The sequence below is a fragment of the Varanus komodoensis genome, unplaced genomic scaffold, assembly GCF_004798865.1.
Source record: "Varanus komodoensis strain SLA01 unplaced genomic scaffold, ASM479886v1 scaffold1, whole genome shotgun sequence".
Classification (NCBI taxonomy): domain Eukaryota; kingdom Metazoa; phylum Chordata; class Lepidosauria; order Squamata; family Varanidae; genus Varanus; species Varanus komodoensis.
The window spans coordinates 123,800,306-123,822,324 of record NW_025335268.1 but is presented as its reverse complement, the minus strand read 5'-3'; the positions used below and the strand labels follow the sequence as shown (position 1 = coordinate 123,822,324).

At 43.5% G+C, this 22,019-nt stretch overlaps 1 protein-coding gene across 1 annotated transcript in view; it reads left to right on the top strand.

Annotated features, from left to right (window-relative positions):
* BAK1 (BCL2 antagonist/killer 1) overlaps positions 1-19,283 on the top strand; it is a 38,265-nt gene extending 18,982 nt beyond the window's left edge. Inside the window, exons 3-6 of the mRNA XM_044444230.1 lie at positions 8,063-8,192; positions 8,301-8,444; positions 13,453-13,633; positions 14,961-19,283. Coding sequence (XP_044300165.1) covers positions 8,063-8,192; positions 8,301-8,444; positions 13,453-13,633; positions 14,961-15,065 — 560 coding nt within the window. The 3' untranslated portion in view covers positions 15,066-19,283. The remainder of the gene's footprint in view (positions 1-8,062; positions 8,193-8,300; positions 8,445-13,452; positions 13,634-14,960) is intronic.
* Positions 19,284-22,019: the final 2,736 nt, after the last annotated feature.

Here is a 22,019-nt window from a genome sequence, read left to right as displayed (position 1 = left end):
TATGTTGCCTTTCTGCCAAGGCATTCGGAGTGGTGTACAGTCTAATATGAATCAAAAGTTGCAAAAGATAAAGTGGTCAAAGGGTCTGTTTCAGGCCCTGAGTGGCCTCTTCAGTACTGTTGGCATGAGTCCCCTGGCACTTACCGGACCTGGTGTCTTCTGGCTGTGTTGCACTGTAACAAACATAAGTTTCGGCGAACTGGCTGGAAATAGTGGGACCTGTAGTCCAACACAGCCAGAGGGCACCAGGTTGGGATAAGCTGCTGTAGTCCTTCCTTAAACCGCATGGTTGGTAAACTGCCATTGTACTGACTCTTTTGGGGTGTGTTTATAGCAGGGATGGGCAACTGGGTGCCTTCCAGATAGTTTGGACTACAGCTCCCATAACCTAGGCAAGGGAAGATAGGAGTTGTAGTCCAAAATAACCAGAAGGCACCATGCTTTATCTAATCAAACAGTGATTTACAGTAATTGCAAATATTGTAGTGCTTGGGTGAACAGCTTCATGATCAAAATTGTTCATAAGACCAAAGGGATTGAATCAGCAAGCCTTAATTAGTGATAATTCCACTGGTTATACTAACATATGTCACTGCAGAAAAATTACTGCTGTTTCTGAAAGCAAATACAGCCACTGTGTAAGAGAAAAACATAACACCAAAACTGTTGGTGCTCATGGAACCATTAACATTTGGCCCTATATATGGGAACAATAAATCAGCTGCATAAACTGTTGATACTATGGCATTGCTGATGCCAAGGTTGGGCAAATTGCATAAATTTTGTGACTGTATTTCTCTGAAAAATGTTTTTGATTCTAGTAACAGTCCATTGGGCTTATCTTTGACTTACTGATTTCCTCATTTGACACAGGCCACCAGCAGAGTATGTTAAGAAATCATGAATCATGCTTGGTCATTAGTTGTGTACACTGTATTAGAAAACAGGCATGCCCAGCCAGAAATTCAAATCCTTCCTCCAGCTCAGCAGTTTGCGCTCGTGCCTCTGTCTCTCTCTCTCTCTCTCTCTCTCTCTCTCTCTCTCTCTCTCTCTCACTCACTCACTCACTCACTCACTCACTTGTAGCTAGTAGGACACAATATGTGCATAGCCAGGATTTTTTTTCCTGTCTGCATTTTTCTGTCTTCTGGAAGGACTCAGAGGAAAGGAATTTAGGAGGGGTGATGAACATCTTGCATTCTCTTACGTAACTTCGTCTTGCTTCATTTTTGCTTCGCTGACTGTCCTGGTTTGCACTGAACATCCCCACAGTTGGTTGGTGCTGAACTGTCTCCTGTGCGCTTTCATCTTGTTTTGCATCTGCTTCTATAAGCAACCTGGGAACAAGCCATTGGTTCACACTCTAGCCCTGTTTGCATGTACATGAGCAGGTATTTCTCCTTCATACCACTTATATTTTAGTTCACAACCCATGACCAGCTCCTTCCAAGGCTGTGCAGCATTTGACCAGTGGGCTAAACAACCCATTGTCTTACCCAACAACAAACCATGGGCTAACCACCAGGTTGTTTAGACCCTCCTTAGCCATAATCCATGTCACCTGGGCATTTGATCAGGTGGTTTAAGCCCCCAATCCAGTCTATCAGACTGAAGCAACAGATGAGGCAGCTGGGACATTCTATAGAGCAAGTGAACTGTTTTTCATCACCTGCTGGCCCCTGCCCTGCCTTCCTCTGTGCTCTTTCCTTGACTCTTATTTCTATTTGGTGGATGCTGAAGATCCTCCTGCAAGCAGATTGATAACTTAAACTAGCTGAGTGTTGTTTTGGCACGTTCTCACTCCTTTTAAAGGAGAACAGGCTGTGAAGGGACTTTGTTTTCCTCCTTGCTTCGAAGTTGAGATGTCTACAGAACTGCAGGACAGTAACATACTGGGGAGGGGTATTATCTTTTAGCTGTCTGCTTTGAATCAGGCAAGGGCATTCTTTGTGCCTCCTTAAAAGCTTGGAGCAGAGATGGTAAGTTAGGCACACGAGCAAGTCAGATTCTGAGTCTGTCAAGGATTAGTCGCTTCCTCACTATCAATCCAAGTACTTCTTTTTAATTAAGAATAAAACAGAACGCAACTGCATTCAAAACAAAGCAAAACAATATTCTCCTTTGCACATAGAGAGCCTAACTTCATTTCCAGTCACTTGCGTGCGAGCCGAAGCATTCTGCATTCCAGAGCAGGAGTCCACCACTGGGAAACCCACAGCATTGATCCAGTCAGTAACAAAAGAGGAAGTTGCCTCAACCTCTTATTTTTATGGGGTGACTATCAGAAAAGTATATGGGCGGTAGCAGATGATGAATGTGGGTGCAGTTCAGAGAACAGCTAAAGATTGTAAAAAGACACATAAAATTAGTACTTAGTTTATATTATACTAAATAAGAGTATACTGATACTTGTTTTAAAAAAAATCAGTTGCAAAGAGACTGCAGCGTGCTATTGGTAAACAGTGGGGTTTGCTACAAAATGTTGCCGTGTAAAGAGCCAGCAATGACTTTTTTCAGAATACTCCCTTCCTCCCTGCCCTCCAAATATATACTTGGCAGTCTACGGCTACTGAGCAGCCTTGATGTTCATGGGGTTGCTTGCAGGCAGGAGGGAATTATATATTTTTTCTGAAGTTTTTCTTCTTCTTTAAGTGCCCCCACCAAATAAGCAAAAGGGACAGCCTCTTCGATACTGACACCCTCTACCTTACTGGTTGCATCTGCATTGCTGTCTTTTAGGTGCCGGGTAAAGATGACTAACCGCTTCTGCTTACCAAGGCTTTATCATCATTCAGCTTTAAAAATGTATTTTCAGATCCTCGCACCACTGCCAGATACTGGGCTGACAGACGAGTGGTCTGATTCATTCTGAGCCAGCTTCCTGTTTCGCATTCTCCCACCTACCCACCCATCGCTCTGAGGCTCTTTTCATATTTGTCTTTTTCTTTTGAAGTTTTGTGGCTGGAACGTTCGGGCCTCCTTAGGCTGCTTCCACCGCCTCCATCTCCTCGTGTAAAGGAGATGTCACCTCTGTCTCCATCTGGCCCAGCATTCTGTTTCCATCATCACCAGGGCAAGGGACACCCTCCTGCTTGAGTGGGCAGCAGCAGCCGGGAGACTGAGGCAGACTGCCCCTTGTCCTGGATACTGAATTCATCACGAGAGTCCCCAGTATTACCACCTGCACAGGAGAGTCCAAAATTCCAGGTTGCTGGGTTGATCCATACCGACATGCCATTAGTTTTCATCTCTACCAGGATGAAAACTAAAGCTGTTGTGTTTGATTGCACATCAAAGAATAAGCCACCCCCAAATACTTTTCAATTCAACAGGGCTAACTCACCATGACTGACCCAAGATTAGCAAGCCGGCTTGCTGTGTCATCGGAAGCCAGGCAGCCTGGCCTCTTTGAGGGGGCAGAAGCCCTCAAATACCCCACAGGCCATTGTCTGCCCTGCCCCCTGCAAGCAAACTCTGCCACCTGGAGCAAAGGTAGTTGAGGATACCTGGTGGGCATGTGGTGAGCAGAAATAAGCCATCGTTTCTTATTTCTCTCACCATGATCATGTGAACTGGCCAATATAGTGTTGCTGAAAAAAGTTATTCCTCACCTCCATACACACAAGGCCTGTGAAGACTAAAGGAAAGTTCAGATGGAACAAAGAACCCCGAGGAAGGTATCAGAGGACATCAGGATCCCTGCTAACAAAAAGTGATGGTGCTGCGTCCCTGGAAGCCCCGATTTCACTGCACCATTTCTTAAGGCTCCCCAAAGCCATTGATGTCTCACTTCTGGCACACAGATGAGGTCATTTTCATAGCTTAAGAATCGGCTCTTGAGAAACCGATACAGCATTTGTGAGAGCATTGCGTGATTATGGAAATATGAGTCTGCAAGTCACTGACAGCCCTTTCAAGGCACCACTCAGTCACTCTGAAGGGGTGTTTAGTGGCTGTCAAAACAGGGATGGTAAAAGCCAGCTGTCAAGCTACCTGGAGTACCACTGCCTGGCGACAGTGACACATGCATTGGTGACTTCCCAGCTTCTGTAACGCGCTCTACGTGGGGCTACCCTTGAAGACGGTCCGGATACTTCAATTGGTTCAAAATAGAGCTGCCAGGCTGCTGACGGGGACTGGGCATTATGTTCACATGACTCCAGTTCCCATTGAAGTCCGGGCCCAATTCAAGGTGTTGGTGATGACCTATAAAGCCCTAAACGGCTTGGGCCCTGGTTACCTGAAGGAGCGCTTACGTCCATATATGCCTGCCCGACCCCTGAGATCTGCGGGAGAGGCCCTTCTCTGGGAACCCTCCGTGAAGGATATTAGGAGGGTAGGTATTCGGAGGAGGGCTTTCTCTGCAGTGGCGCCCAATCTATGGAATGTGCTCCCCAGAGAGGTCCGCCTGGCGCTGGCGCTATTTGTTTTTCGGCGCCAGGCGAAGACCTTTTTATTCAAATGTCATTTTAACTGTTAATAGTATTTATTTATTTTATTCTTTGGCCAGGGCGACTTAATTTATACTGTTAATTTATATTATTTTATCGAAGTTATTTATGTTTGTGAGCTGCCCCGAGGCTTCGGCGAATGGGGTGGCATAGAAATTTTCTAAATAAAAAAAAATAATAAGCCAGTTTCACAGTCTCGGAAAAAAGGGGGAAGAGCCATGGTAAACCAGAAATGTCTTGTTGCCCTGGTGGGGAGGGCAACGAGCCAGTGGTAGCAGCTTCCAGGTGCCTTTTGGCAACTTGTGGGACGGCTGGCACTGATGGCTGCCTAGGCACACTTGGCAAGGGTAGCAAGGGGTTTTGGCTCCTCTTGCCAATCAGCTCAGTAACCAATTTCCCATGCTTATGATAGGGCTGGTTGCTTGGGTAACAACCCAGCATGGGTTGATTTGTCTTGTGAACCCAATCTAGTTTAGTCCTTAGCCTTGTACAACAGCAGCAAAAAAAATCAGGAAAGACAAGCTGGCTGAGTTTTTGCCCTCAAAAAATTTCAGATGATAATGGAATAATAATAACTTTTTTCAGATGATAATGGGAGTGCTTCTCTCTTTTCTTTAGCAATGAACTGGGTTTAAAACTTCAGTGAGCCTGGGAAACACACACACAAACACACTGCTATTTGTATGGGCTACGCCCATACAAATAGCAGTGTATTTAGAAGTTTAGCAACCAGTTCCCATTCTGATAGGAGTTGGTTGTTTGCATTTGTTTTTCTTTCACTTTGCTGCTTCCCCACACTGTCTTCCAAACCTTTTATTGGTCCTGGGCAAAGCATGCACTGGCTTTTGATTTCTCAGCAATGCCCTGGAGTGGTGTTTTTACATTAGCATCAGTTAGCATTCTCCTTGGCCTTTAAAAGGGATTGTAGGATTGGTAATTGTTGCACATACCAATGATAGTGTAGTAAGTGAGATGCAGCACGGTTACTTACTGTTAGAGTTTGCTATGTAATAATCTTTTTGTTTTAGTCATATGGATTTCTTGGTGAACTGGGCACCATGGCAGATTTGTTTGTTTGTTTATTTTATTCCACTTTTATGCCACCCCATAACCCAAAGTTTCTCTGTGCTTGCCTACATATGCTAGCAGAGCATACAGTACAGTTGATAAAGCAATTAATAAAGCAGATAAAATAAATTCTTAAATAAATAAATAGATAAAATAAAATAGATAAAATAAATAAAGTAGATAAAATAAATTTCTTAACCCAGTGCCTTCCAGGCAGGTTGGACTACAATTCCCAGTGCCCATGGCCAGCGTGGTTGATAGTCATGCTGGTTGGGATGCTGGGAACTCCAGTAAAATGTATTTGGAGGGCATGAAGTTGCAGAAGGCTGGTATTGAATGTCCTTTGGTTGACCTCCCTTTGGTCCATCTTCCTGTAACACATGAGAGATCAGACTCTGCAAAGGTGCAGAGAAGAAGAGGGAATGAGTGGGTTGTTTCAAGGAAAGGGAAATGTTTGTCATTTGCAGTGTGCTCAGCATCTCCCTATAGGGATGCAGCCTCATCTGCTGAATGAGAGCTGAACAGACACTTATAACACGGCACACATGCAGCAGTTTGGGAAGCCATCTTCATCATGTTCAGGCATGTTGTTGCTTTCCTGGATATTTGATAAGTTGGAAGATTTGTGGTTTTAAAAAGAATCTTGTCACTGGGTTGGATGCCACAGAAGCCAGGGATTTGTTTTGCGGTTGTGATAGAAGTTGTCATTTTCCATCAGCCAAGATATTTTTAAAATGTGTATAGATTTGATTTAAAAAACTACATTTGGTAAGGAAGAATTAACTTGTGAGCAGATTTACAGCATTAGTATAAACTAGGCATCCTGGAAACTAATAGCAGGGATAGGGGAAGGGGGTTAGGCTGAAGGAAAGCTCAAAAGTGAGCTTTTGGCTGAGGTGGGATTTGAACCTGAGCTTCCCAAGTTCTACGCTCCCTAAATCCATTATACCACATGCAATTTCTATTTTCTGTCTTGCAGTAAGAACTAAGGATAGGGGGAAGATCTGTTTCCTCCACCTTTTAATGCAGAATGACCTAATTCTCACTTGCCAAATGAATGTGTAGATTGGATTGCATTACCCTTCAGTTTCTGAGTTCTCTGACTTTTGCAATGCTGTTCTGGGATCAAAAGATGTGTGCATTTTTGTGCACATCCAGAGATATGTGTACAAAATCAGGAGCTTTATATGTGCATCTTCCAGTACATTAGCAATTTGTACTGAAATGCATGCAAAACTGAAGATATTAGAAGAAATATTTCAAAATATTTGTTTTTCTACTGGCTTTTAACCAAGCAAGCCTTGAAAACTAATGCCAGACCAGAAGGAACAAACTTGTGTTTCAGAAAGTTACAAAGTTGTCCGAGCTGAAAACAGACTTGAACATTCCCAGTTATAAATGATAGTCTTTATGATTACAAGTATGCATATGGTACAAATAATGTGCATTGCATGAAGCTGCCATGTGCATTTCAAGGAAAACTCCTATCGACACAATTACCAGCATGTCTTGTTGGCCCTTCATGGATGTGTTCAGTAGCTCTGAATTTTTGGTTCTCTTCTGCATCTTCTTAATATGGTATTTTTCTTTGTGGTTTGGGTTGGTTTTGTGCTGCCCTCTTGTGCTCACTGTGTTGAGGTGCACAAAAACTGTGTTAAGCTAGATAGACATTACTTCTTTCCTTGCATGGTATTTCACGAATCTTCCAATCCCTGGATATTGTGGTGGTGCTTCAAAGCCAAATACCAGTTTATTTATTTATGGTATTTATTCCCACCTTTTAACCAAAGGTCATCAAAGTGTTACCAAAAAGACAATTTAAAAAAGGAATGAGGCAAAGCAGATAATGAGATGGTGACAACAATGATGCTGTTGTTACATTGCATTTATGTCTGTCTTTTTTCCTCTTGTGAGAGATCCAAGACAGCTTACATTGCTTCATTTTATCTGCACAGCAAACTAGGTTAGGCTGAGAGTTAGTGACCAGCCCAAAGTCACCCAGGAAGCTTCATAACTGAGTGGGAACTAGAACCCAGATCTCCCAGGTCCGCAGCTTTGCCCTCTTACCAGCACAGCTCGCTGCTTTAGTGAATAAGAATCCAGCTTAAATAGGTACTGTACAATAGAAGAACAAATGAAAGTATCACTCACTGAAAGGCAGGAAAGGACAGAAATGCTCTGGCTCCTTAAAGACAGCAAAGGAACTGCCAAAAACACATGACCTTCAAAAGAGGGGAACCGAGAGAAAGCTTTTGAAGCTAGTGATGGGCAGGTTCAAGTGTGTGTGGGGGGGGAAGGGGGGTAATCTTTGAGCTACTTGGCTGTAATGCCATTTAGGCCTCTTATTCACTATGATTTGGGAAATGAAGCACTCATCAAAGGATTGCTGTACCACACTGGACAATTTGTCTACTTTTTCAATAGATGTGTATCATTTAATAAGAGCTGAATTGAATGAGATGCTTTGGCTCTCATTAAATTATAAATCTACAGTCTAGCTGGAGCAGCTGCTTCCTGATACTGCCTTACTGTCCTTTCTGCAGAAAACCAGGTGGCTCAGGAGACTGAGGAGGTGTTCCAGAGCTATGTTTTCTACCGCTATCAGCAGGAGCAGAGGGAGGGGGCAGTGCCACCTGACCCAGAAATAGCTGAGATGCCTCAGGAGCCGAACAGGTAGAGTGTACAGATCTTAAACTCTGTTCTTCCCAATGCACAAGGGGTGGCCACATGCTTGTCTGCCTCCACGTTCCTATGTAACACTTTCGTTTGTCTTTTGGCCAGCATCTCCAGCCAGGTGGGCAGACGCCTGGTCATCATCGCCGATGACATCAATGCACGCTATGACAAGGAGTTCTCAGATATACTTAAGAAGCTCCAGCCAACGGCGGACAACGCCTATGATTATTTCATCAATATAGCCTCCAGGTAGGCTGGACAGGGAAACACCCACTCTCTCAGAAATGTAACCGACAGGTTGGATTTTTCTACATTGGAGTTCCTAAATGTAGAGTCCCCTCATAAGAAAGGGGCAGAACAAGGTTAAATATGCAAATGAATTGTATGAGGTCTGATTCTAAACCCCATTCTCAGTTCTTTGCTTCCTCCTTCTTGAGCCAGCTGCTGTTGCTTTAACCAGATACTCACCTAGACATTTTTGTAAGGAGGCTAACCACCACCTTGGTTCCAAAATCCTTCTTCTGTTTTAAATAGACATTGCTATTCCTGTCTGTATTCCACATGCTTCCTAAGTGGTGTATGGACCTTTAGAGTTTTCAAAAGCTGTTGTAATTCAAATGGGGACAGGTTTGGATGGGTCATGACACAGGAATGGGCTAACAGCATCTCCAATTTAACCTTTTCCAGAGGGGCAGCCATATGAGTCTGTTGTAGCAAAACAAGTCTTTGGTAAAGACTAGCACATTTATTAAGGCATAAGCTTTCATAGAATATAGTCCACTAATGAAGTGAAGCAAAAGGCTGTGAAATCTTGTGCCAGAATAGCCCTTAAAGTGTCACAATGCTTTTTATTGTTTCTGTTTTTCCTCTGTCTCTGACAAACCTGAACAGAAGGCTTGTTTTTACTTTGCTATTAAAAACACCCCAGTCATGTCCAAAAACCTGTAGTTGCGGACCCTCTTTCAGCCGGAGGGGAGAATTCAATTTCAGAGAAGTTCTTAGAGGGTGCATTCAGTTGGGCTGCATCCCATCCACCCATTGGCACATGGGACTATTAGCAAAATGGCGGGGGTGGTTTGCCGAAGAGGAGCCATGACTGCCAAACAATCTAAGAAAGTTCCAAACAGGTATTGTCTACTCTGGAGTAGCCTGCTGGACTCCTTCTCAGGGAGCTCCCATCTCTGCTTTCGAGAAAGCACACGCTGCTGCGGAGCTCCCCAGCTTTCATGAACTGGTGGATACATTGTGAATTCTGATCACATTGTGGGTGCTTCCAAGGAACCCACAGTATATCCACACCTATATGTAGGTGCACACCTGTCTACTCCCTGTTCTCTGTCAATGTTGTTTAACTGTCTCTTCTGTCCTCTCTTCCTGCTCTCCCTTCCTTGGGAAGTCAAGTGGCGTTGTTCTCACTGCTTTACCACCTTGAGGTGGTCATTGCACTACAACCAGGTAAATTAACATACAGTGCTTTCCTTTTCTTTCTTTTGAGTAGTTAATATGTGTAACCTCCTTCATTCCATATTATGCCTGCTAAACAAATCTTCAAGGTTATGGAGTGCAGCATCCAGCCATGTCATAATTCTGAATTTCCCTTACAATGTTGCATTTTTATTAATGGCTGCTGTGAAAAATGTTGTCTGACCAATCAGCCAAAGAGGCTTTCCAGGCAACTGTCACCTTGTTAAAATGCATGCATAATCAATAAACCTTTAAAATGAATGATAAGAACAAAACCAAATCACAGTAACAATGCTAGCCGGCTGGCCGAGTGTGTTGGATAAAGCCTTGTAGAACGTGCAGCAGGAGGAGGTGAGAGTTCTGTAGAGAGAGTGACCAGAGAAAAAGCCCAGCTTCTTTCCCCCAGGCTGGGGTGCCCTGAGCAGATCTGATCCTAAACATTTAATAGGTGGAGCAGGCATAATACAGAAGAAGGTGTCTCTTGTGCTTGTATGGGTAGATGCAGAAATTACCAGCTCTCACAAGTCTGTTTTTCCAAAGCAGGTGTCGTCAGAGGCTTAAGCAAGTCGTGTCATAGTTTTGCATCTCAGTTGTATAGCAGCCTTCCCCAGCCTGCTGTTCCCCAGGTGTGTTGAACAACAACTCCCAATGCATCTACAGAGCACCAGGTTGGGATGGCTGCTCTAAAGTGTTGTCTGTTTCCACTGAATTACAGAGTTGGAGAGGACATTTAGACCATGGAGTGCAGAAATACTGTTAAAAGCATTCCCTACTGGTGGCTATCTTGACTTTGCCTAATACCACCAGTGGTGGAGAGCCCAAGGCGGTTGGTTCCACTGACTGCTCTGACCATTAGGAAGTTTTTCTTGATGTTCGAGCAAAATCTGCCTTCTGTAACTTAGCTCATTACTCAACTTAAGCCCGGTCTTGCATGAACGTGAACAGAATGTGGCTTTTCTGTGTAACAACTGTTGAAGGATGCAAAAAGTGCTATCATATCCCCCTTTAATCTTATCTTCTGTAAGTTAAACATACTTAGTTCCTTCAGTGTTTCCTTGTTTCTATTCCACAGTCATCTTTGTTGCCCTTCTTTGAACTTCTGTCAGTTTATCTTAATATTCAGGATGATATCTGGCCAGTCCTGAGTAAGGTGAAACTATACCATGACTTAGAACCTTTCTATTCATGCAGTCTAAACTTCAGTCCTTTTTTGTAGCTACATCACACCTTTGACTCCTGTTCAGCTTGCTCTCAACACCAAGAACGTTTTCATACACACTACTGTGAAGCTAGACAGGTTCTATGTTATACCTATGCATTTGATTTCTCTTTCCTAAATAATACATTCGGCTCTGTTAAATTTATCTTGATAGTTTCTGCCCAGTTTTCTAACTTCTTAACCTCATTTGAATTTTGTTTATCTCTTGTAAGGTATTAGGTATCCCACCCAATTCTGTGTAATCTGCAAATTTGATAAGCCGTCCCCCCACCTCTAGTTCATGCCATTAATAAAAATGTTGAACTGTACAAGGCCCAAGACCAGACCCTGTGAACCTCGCCCTCTATCTCAGTGAGGGACTGCTGATGGGCACTTGTGCACTCTGTGTGCAGTTCTCCAGGCCTCTGTGGATCCACCTGGTAGTAGTGCCATGCAGCCTGCTAATCAGAATGGCATGGAGCACGTTGGCAATTGCCTTGCTGAAGTCAAGACAGATCCACAGCATTTCTGTGTTCCACTAAGGAAGTTACCTGATACAAAACCTGAAATAGCATGCGTCCGGCAGGGCTTGCCTTTGAGACATCTATCTGACTTCCAGAATGTGTTAATGTCAAACAGCGCATTCTTCAGGATTTCTGAGTGTGTGTAGCTCCTTGAACAGTCTAATATGCATTTCCTCTGGTCCTGGGGACTTGAACTCATTCTCCTAAGCCAGGGGTCGGCAACCTTTAACACTCAAAGAGCCATTTGGACCCGTTTCCCACAGAAAAGAAAACACTGGGAGCCGCAAAAACCTTTTGACATCTGAAATGAAGATAACACTGCATATATCGTTTTTACCTTTTTGCTATGCATAAAAAAACTATAGTGTGTTGCATTTATGAAATCAATGAACTGCTACAGAGGAAACAAATTTTTAATTTCTGCATGCAACAAAAACATTATGAACTCTGAAAAAAGATGCTAGGTCGAAGGTTACTTTCAAATAAAATACTCAATGTCTATTTGAGTCCTCCTTGTATTTATGAAATAAAAAGCCAAACTTAAATTATCCACCTGCAGCCAACCAAACATGCCACCTGCTTCTGTGTGCCCTCATCCTTTTATCATGTGTACTGGAGGGTGCAGTCAGCTGTCAACCTGAATAAAAAAAGACTAATTGATACTTTCATACAGTAAGTAGAGTTTCTGCAATATAACAAATATAAATAATACTTTGGTGAAATATTGAACAAACATCCCACTCCCAGTGTAATAATGTTGCTGGAATTTTTATAAGAATCTTCTTAAAACAAGGAAGTAGATCTATATCTTCATTATGATTTAGCTGCAGCTCTTGTTCAGTCACTAAAAACTATTTTTAATCTTACATTATAAACTAGTAGGACTCCTTTCATATATTTTGAATAGGAGAACAGCTTCCTGCAGAGTCAGGGCTGCATGCATTAAACCGCAAACCCCATAAGTTCATCAGCAGTAAAAGCATATGAATCTACCCACGTACCATTAAATGTTCGGTTTTCTTCAGAAACTTTTCTTTGATTTATCCGTGATTGGCCTACGGGGGTGGGGGGAGCTCAGTAAATCAGCGCGGGTCGCAGATTGGCAGCTGTGCTGGCACAGGTCGCAGATATAGGTGTGTCTAGCGACTGATTAGCAGATAAACAGTCAAGTGATGTGAATTGTGACAGGTCTCAAGCTCAGCTTTTAACATTCAGATGAAGGAGATCAAATTTGGACAAAGAGAATCTTTTCTGCAGCATTTTATGTAACGAGAGCCTGCAGGAAGCTTGTTCCACTCTTTCTCTGCACAATAGCAGAGGAATGTAGCAATTTACTTAACCAGCTAGCACGGGCGGTGTTGGCATTTCCGAGTGGATGCCTCATCATCACCTATTGGTATTTTGTAACTCGGAGCCTTGGTGGCAGATCGGCGGCTGTGACACGTATTTTGAGCGAGGAGCCGCAGCAGAGGGATTCAGGAGCCGCGGGTTGCCAACCCCTGTCCTAAGCTCATGTTGCATTCCTACCCTATCAGCCAATTTATCATGTATTCTAGATAAGATACAGCCTTTCTTTTGGGAGAAAACTGAGCCAAAATAGCAACTTAACAATGTTGCCTTTCTGTCACCCGCCTCTCAGTATTTGCTAAGCTGCTGGTCTACCATTACTTTTTTCCTCTTACATTAACCATCTTTGAAGAAGCTCTTCTTGTTCTTGACCTCCCTCATCAAGCTCAGTTCATTCTGCACTACAGCCTGCTCGATACTATCTCTAGCTATATACCTACAGATGCCCTGCTGATTACATATGCTAGAGTAACAGCTTGACTAGGATGTTGGGGCTGTGATGAAGGCCTGTATGTGGAGTCTTTCTCCCTTGATAGTATGCAGGTCTGGTTAGAAGCAAGGTGTTTGTGCTCTGCTTGCATTGGCATACTTTCTAATGCCTGGGTGTCCTGGAGATGTTTTATTGCAGCCAGCAGGATGCGAACAAGCAGTGGGCCAGTAGAGGGCAGCTAAGAACCAGCCATGAAACTAGCCCCTCTTAGAAGAAAAAATATTGTCTTCACAGTTTGTTTGACAGCGGCATCAACTGGGGCCGTGTGATAGCACTGCTGGGGTTTGGCTACAGGATGGCAATCCATGTGTACCAGCACGGGTTGACGGGCTTTCTGAGGAGAATCGCACGCTACATAGCGGACTTTGTGCTTCGCAATCACATCGCTCGGTGGATTGCCCAGCAAGGAGGATGGGTAAGTGGACCTAAGGGCCTTGCTAGATGAGTGGTCTTTGAAAGCACCCAGGCACTAAACTCTCACTTGCGTCTCTTCACATGAACCTGTCTAGCTATGTTCCAAGAAGGGTTCTGTGGTCCAGTATCAAATCTCTTCCTTTCCTGTAGATGTAAAGGCTATGATGTCAGTGGCAGGTGCACCCCTTTCTGTCTGACCTCTAGGAAAAGCCTTTGCTCCACCTGGTCCAGCCATTGCTCCACCTCCACAGTGACTGGAGATGGCTCTCCAGAATTTCAGACAGGTCTTTCCCAGCCCTGCCAGGAGATACCAGGGACTGAAACTTGCACCTTCCGAACTGAAGCAGAGACGAGTGTCCCACACGGGGAGGGCACTGGCTTTGTTGCTATACAGCCGGTGCTGCTGAATTTGGATTTTCATTATATTAAGGCAGGCAGACTGTGTGTTGCATGAGCAACACACAGTCTGTGGGTCACATGCAGTCCCTATTTTTTAATTTCCCGTGAAAAAATGACTGATAGTGGCTACAAAGGGCCTAAATTCAGTATCTTTGCATAGTAAACGTGCCTCTTTTGGAATTCTGTAGTCACTATGAACTAAAAGGGTGTTACAAAAGCAAAAAGGGCTATTTCCATTATGCATTGCTGCATTTTTGCAGCAAATTCAGCAGTATGGGGGGAAGGTTTGGAGCAGTGGGAATTGTCCCCAGATTGCCAGATACTGCCAACCATCCATCTAAAGCCTGTGGTCTATCGCAGAGCCATGGTATTTGTGCCTGGTCGTCTTTGACAGTCTTTTCTATAATGGGCCAGGTAGCATTTGAGCCACCTGTTGGCAGCTTTTTATAGCAACACGGACATCTGGGCCAGCTGCTGGCTCTTCCACTCCTCATCCTCCACCTGATCAGTTGTAGTTTCTTTGCCACAGTTGTCACATGTCACCTCAGGTATCCCTCAACAGAAGCAGGTTCTGTATGTCAAGGCAGATGAGGGCAGCTGTATACATTTTCCTACTTAGAAACACAGAAAATGTGTCACAATTTGTACATGTAGAACATTCATCAGATGATCTTATCCTAGGGACCAGTGCAATTAAACGTGAATTCACAGAGTATGCACTGCCATCATGTAAGCAATGAATTATACTGGTATGATGTATAATTTCCAATCAGAAATATAAGCATGACTTTCATGAATTATCCTACATGGGCTTTGCAGCCCATATTAAGATTTGAAAGCCATAAATACATGTCTACACCTAGAACAGCTTGGGGATGATTGGGAAGGGTGTCCTGGTTTCGTAAGTAACTGTACTTTTCTTTCCCTAGGCGGCTGCACTGAACTTGAGTAATGTTTACTGGAAATATATGGTGACAATGGCAGCAATTATTTTGCTGGGCCATTTTGTGGTGCGGCGCTTCTTCAGCAAATGACAGAGAAGAAAAGTGTTGCTGGCCACTTGCATGCCAGCTATTGACTTACTGCTCTGTGGTGACACTTTCAAAGAGGTGGATCCAAGGAACAACCAAAGGAAACCCAATGTATTTGCCAGCTCCTGTTCCAGGATAGCCTCCTCTTGTTAATCATCTACACGGAGATTCCAGAGCAGAAGATTCATGATGTAGTACTATAAGAAGAGGTGAAACTGAGTGTGGGACAAGATTTATTAATTCAAGAGGCCACGGAGGCCAGTAGTGAAAATCATGACAGGGAGTGGAGTTCACAGTGCCAGAGAAGAAAAAAGGGATGCACTTTCCTCCAGGATGTTTCTTGAAAAGAACCAATCCTTTTAAAGAACACTCTTGAGTCCAGTTAATTGTAGCCTTTTGCAGTTTCCTCTGCATCAAAAGCAGAAGCATGACCAACATGCAGCATCATTGCTTGTTATATGTGTATGTGCTTTGATCAACTCCTACACTGTTTTTGGTTTTGACATTATCAGATGGTTGATGGGGATGCCATGTAGATCTGTCTGTGGATTCACCCAAGGAACATCTATGTAATTAGCACCCTCTTAAGATCTGTGGATGGTCCCTAAAGTATTTCAGAGGAAAGAGAAAAGGTACCCCCTACCATACTTTATGAGATGTGGATCACTCTTTCATCCACCTGATTATTTCCTAGCCCAGGTACAGAAGTCAGCATTTATAAGTGAGTCTCTCGTCACCACTCCAGTGGGTTTTAACTGCTCTGCACTAATCCTCCTGTCAGCAGAGAAAGCCAGTCTTTGTTAATGGATTGAATATGGCCTTACTTCTCTTCCAGCTTAATCCAAAGGATGTCACTCCATCCCCTGCATATTAGCATAATTGCAGTTAACCTTGTTAAGGAACTGGTAGTGTGAGCATGGGAATGGGTAGAAAGGGGTTTTGTTTTTAGGAACCAAGGACAGAAACTGTATGTGTGTTCGCTTTTTGGCTTCCATCACAATTGTTTACTCTTCTGACAATCAGAAGCCAAAAGCTACATTTGCCTTACACAGATGATGGATGAAAACAGTGACTGATTTCCTGCTATTGGAACTCTGCTTTCCCTTAAGCACGTTGCAGCTATATTAAGCACATTTTAAGGCTACAGTTCCATACACAAGAGTTACTGAAATTGGTGAGACTTGCTTCTGAGTAAATAAGTAGATAGACAGGCTGTATGTTCTGTTGAAGAGCAGAAAATATGAGCCTGCTAGATGTTGTTGGACTCCAGCTCCCATCAGTTTCAGTGAGCCTGATGATTGGATAATGATGGGAACTGTACTGGAACACCTGTTCCACTGATTTCAGTGGCAGAGTTGAGCCTGTGCTAATTTATCCATTGAATCAATAGGAATTAGAAGTGCTCAACTTTCTCTGCCATTCGTCTTGACTATTTCACCAAGTGTTTCAGTGAAAATAAAGTATCCTCATCAGTAGAGGTTGGCAAGCATGTGGAGCTCGAGCTCCTCATTGTAAGTTGTTGTTTCATAAAGTCCTTTTTGGCTTAAAGAAGCTAAAGTGAGCTGTATTCATTCCCTCACACTCCGTTCAGAAAGTATTTTCCTTCTTGATGTCTTGACACCCTGCCTTTGAACCCTTCCTCTGAATTGAATCTCATTTCCAAGGAGCATGCTTGCAGTGCCTTAAGCACCAACTTTTCCTCTTTTATAAGTTGGGAAGAAAACCCTTTCCAAGCTCTGGGGGGAGGGGGCATCAGGTTGTAGAAGAATGACCCCCAGTATGTGGAGCTGCTGCTTTCCATAATACCACTAGGCCAAAATAGAGGACTGCACAATCACTTCTGCTGGTTTGTCTGAACTCTGTCCTTGCAGGAGGTCCATCTCTCTCTGGTAAGTGACTGATCCTGGGCAAAAACAATCCTTTTTTCCCCTCAACCCTTTAATATATGGTAGTTTGTAAAAGAACCTATAAGAGGCAAATTCTTCTCCTGGTGCTGGGTTTCTGATGGAGAATGTGTCTCTCCTGCTGCTAGCAAATGGTTTTGAGCCCGCTTTCCACTTTTTTGGGCATGGACTAGGAATTTCCCTCTGGAATTCCCTTCTGAAGCATCTCTTAGCCCTTCTGATTCTCAAGTGAAAGGCAGCTTCAGTGTTCACCAACTCTCTTTCTCCCTACTTTCAGTTCCCTCAGAAGGGAACTGAACTATTCTACCTCAGAATGCTGTGGTTCACTTTAGAGGGAGGCAAAGACCTCTTGCTCATGCTTAGAAGTGAAGCAACAAGCAGAAAATGGTGGGTGGGAGGAGCTTGCAGTGGAATCAGCGTTTGCTTTCCCAAGTGTGCCGCAGACAGTTCCTGGGGCACCCGGTACAACCAGTCCAGCTTGTTCATTCTCATTGGAGGTAGGGATGCCATCCGGGGTACGCTGGATGACTCATGCTGGGCAGCAATAGTTGTTTCTTGCCCACCTCACCTGCCATTATTGTGTTGCCATACTCAGGGTTATGTGTGGGTCAGGAAGCTTATCTGGGGCACCATAAAAGGCCAACAAACTCTTTGCCAGGGGGAAGCTAGGGGCAGGATTTTCTGCATCAGTCGCTGGAATAGTTTGACTGGTCTTGGATACTGTGCCCCATGATCCAGGGCAGGGGCAAGCATCTGTGACTGTACCTGGAGTAGCTAAATGCCTTAGGCTGACTCGGTGAATTAGTCAAGCCAGGCCTGTGAAAGCATAGAGAATGCCTGATAAAATCTCAGAAGGAGGCCTGAGCATTATTTTGAGGGGGCAAGTTTTCAGCCAGCTGTGTAACACTTTTCATCTTCCATTGACTAGCTACTATTGGGTGCAGGAATATCTGCTACTCATTAAGGAATAATATTTTTTGTTCAGTAGAGTACTGTTGGCGTGCTGGCTGAGGCAAGCTGGGAGTTGTAGGCATTTCTTCTGGCCAAACTTGCACAGAATTGTGTATTAAAATGTATATATGACATACTGGCACTGTGGGTGTAAGTAGCAGTACAGCAGAAACACATGACATGGCACTAGGGGAAAAACTCAGCTTCTTGGAAATTTATTTTAAAAAAAAAAGCCAAGTATCTAGCCCTCTTGATTATGAAGATCTGTTTGAAACTGTGTGGACAATGCTTCCCAAAATTTTAGAAAATAAAGAGGTAGCTTTGTAAGATTTCCAGTCCAAATAGGGCTTTGGTGACTTACATAAATTCGTGTTCCTTCTCATGACTAGCAAAACCAGACAAAATTCTGCAAAGTAAGAATTTATGCAGATATACCTTGACTACATAATTTTTGTGCAGAATTTGGATTGTCTGAGCCACCTGAGCCACTGCAGAAGTCTTTTGAGATGATTGTATTGTTTTTACATACATACTTGAAGCCATAATGTAGCTATGTCTTGCTTTGCTTTATATTTAAAAGACTGATTATTTTCCATTTCATACCTATCTTTAGCAATCCCCTTCCCTCAGGGATTCAAAGGAAATGAAGCCAGTGACCTAGAGGTTCCTAACACATCTGCAGAACAGACAGAATCTTTTTTTAAAAAAAATCTTATTTACTTAACTCCAGGCAATTGCTGGAAATACCAAATGCCTGAGGAAAAGAGCTGCAATCTTTATATTACTTGGTTTGGCCTGATGGCACTGGGCTACCCAGGGCCACAGTGATGAAGAATTCGCAGTTCTGAATTCAGAATGAAAATTTGGTTGGAGGGAGAGAAGTGAGAACAGTACCTTCCAGCATTGCTTTGTGATGTGAAAGAATGCCTGGCTATTATGTTGTTTCTTTTTTCTGGTTTCAAAGGGCCAGGAAAGGGAATATTGTACTTGCGTAAATAAAATAATAGAGCAAAACCAACAACAACCCAATCCCCCAAATCAATTGTGTTCCGTTCTACCTCCATCAGAGATGAAAGGAAGTGACCCACTGTGGGTGATCCTATTGCAGATGCGTCTTAATGTATTTGGGGTGTGTGAGAAAACAATCTTTCATTACATCATGCATCCATGGGGATTGTACTGGGTTGTTTGCTGGAAAGCTGTATTTTATGTACTTTAAAAATATGCTTAAATTGTGGAGTGCCTAGCACATGGTCAGCATTAAATGCATGTTAAATAGTTGCCATAATATATATGTGTCTCTCTGTGTGTGTGCTTGCCGATATATTTCAAAATAAAAGTGTGTGAAAGTGAATTGCAACTAGAAGACATTGCGTAAGAGTTTTCTTCTGCTTCGAAGAGCTGTATAGGAAGAGGTTGTTCACATGCTTTCGATTGAGTAGACTGGCTGATTGGCGGACACTTGCTTTGATTCTTTTCTTCCCAGTTAAAGAATTATGTTGTGCTCAAATGAAGAACCTTTCCACTGTAAATGTAGAGTAACTCTTGAAAAGGAATATGGATGAATTAGCCCAGCATAAAACTCCTCTGCACCCACATATATTGGGGATCTCTAGCACTGTGCCCATGGACTCCACTTGGCATCCATCAGGCCCCTTCTATTTTTTATTTTTCAATATATTTTAATGGTTATTTTTAGAACTGGGAGGCTAGCATGCTTCAAAGGAGTGTTTTGCAATCAGCCATGCTCATCATGGCAACCATTTTATGAACAGGCAAGGCTCCCTCCATGGTGACCATTTTGCGAGAGCACCGATGACATTCTCTCAGCGTTCCAGGTCTGTCCACTGACTCATAAACCTTGGGGACCCATGATATGCATGCTAGCTGAACATACTCGAGGCAGTCCTGAAACTCCCCAGGTTGTGCAGGGCTTTAAAAGTTAAAACCAGCATTTTGAAGTGGCACTGGAAGAAAACCGAGCCAGTACAGATGAGCCAGAATAGCATAATGGTTTCCTGTAGCCCAGACCTGTCCAGAGGTAGGGTGCATTCTACATTAGCTACAGTTTCCAAATTATTGTCTAAGGCAGGCTCAAACCCGCCATATTGCAATGTCAGCCCACGAGGATACCATGGAAGAGATGCAGAATGCCAGGTCCCTGTTGATAGCCGGCTCACCACCCCAAGCTCATGACCCCTATGATCACCTAAGAATCCACTTAGTGAAAGAGCAATCGATCAGATGAGTTGCCTCTGAAGGACAGCAGCATGCATATGCATTGGCTCTCTAAGGATTTGGATTCTGTCTCCCGCACTGGCCACCTGAGGAGCAAAGGCAAAAGGCATTGGAAGCGGCAGTTAAGGAGGAAAAGGCAATTAACAGTTCTAGGAGAAGTTTTGACTGCTTACCTGAAAAGACATGTCAGCTGCAATCCTATGCATGCTTACTTGCAAGGAAGTCCCACTGAACTCAACTGGGCTTCCTTCTAAGCAGAAAACTATAGAATTGCACTGTTCGGCTGTGCTCCTAAACATGCATACTAGCAAACTTAGTCCAGAGCAAACATGTACAAGATTGCACCATGAACTGTGGCAATTTCAACTGGAAGCTTTAAGTGCCTTCGCAGGGAACAGCCATTCCACATGTGACAAAAACTTCAGGCTTGCCTGATCAAACCATAATCTGTGTGTCTATATCACACACTGGAATAACTTGGGGCTTGGTATTTTTGTGTGCATGGAATCCATTTCCAAGAATAGATGTTCTGCTATCCATCCAGTTGACTACGCCACCCATGGCTTCTGTTGTAAAAAGTTGAACTATGCTGGGTACTTGCATGACTAAAGGCAGCCCAGCCCAACCTGGTGCTTTGCAGATATGTTTGACTACAACTCCCATCATTCCCAGCTAGTCAAACGCAGCCTTCTGTAACCTGCTACCCTCCAGGTGCACCAGCCATTAGCCATGCTAGCTGAGGTAGGAATTATGAAAGTTAAGAGTCCAACACATCTGGAGAGCACCAGATTCAGGTAAGCTGGTATAGCACATTGCACAAACATTTTACATTTGCTTATCTACAATTAACTATATCCCATCTTTCTGTAAAACTTCCAAGGTGGTTTACAGTCTGTGTAAAAATATACAAGACAGACAATATCAAATAACATCGGTAAAAGCAGTCTGAAAACAAAACCCTTTTGTTTTCATCTTACCCAAGTATGCAAAGTCCAGATGCCTCCTTGGGTGCCAACCATTCCCATTGATCCTATTTGGTTGTGACAGCATCTGCAGCTGCTCAGAGGGGATTCTGGAGCACACGCCACAATCTCAGTGACATTCCAGACTGCGGGGAGTGGCCCGACTGAATACAAAGACTTCATTCCGTCTCTGCACAAGGTTGCAGGCATGGCCATCAGTCATGATGGCTATGTACTACCTCAGCATCGGACCCTTCTGTTTACTGGTCGATGAGGAACATGAGCAGCAGGGTTTTACTAATGCTCTGCTTGTGGGCTTCTCTTGGGCATCTGGAAGAGAATATTGGACTATGTGGGTCTTTGGTCTGATCCAGCAGAGCTCTTCTTATTTTCTGCATTCTGGCCCTTTTTCTGCGTGCTCCATCCTCATCACTTTACCTATTTTGCAGATAACCTGTCAAAAAGTAGTGTTTCAAAAATTTACTAATTATGCCTATTTTCAATAATGCAATGGAAAAAATGGGCATTCTCTAATAGGACAGGAGCATTGTCCAAGTACAGATAAAGGCTGGGGTCCAAGGCTACATTTGCTGTAAGAGTTTACCATATGGTCCTATAGAATAGCCATTCATGTCAATGCAGCTTACTTTAATAGAGGTCCTGCCATCTGCTGAAAGACCAAGGGTGGATAAATGACAGGGAACAAAGGATAGTAAAATTGATTCTATCAAGTCATTCTGGGACTGGGCTTTAATTTGAACCCAGATTTCCCAAGCCAAATCACTCCATTACTGGGGTAGTGCAGCTACATATAGCTCCTGTATAGCCTGAAGTGCCTGATCCTTCCTAATCTTAGAAGTTAAGCACGTTCAGGCCTGGCTGAAATCTGGATGGGTGATTTA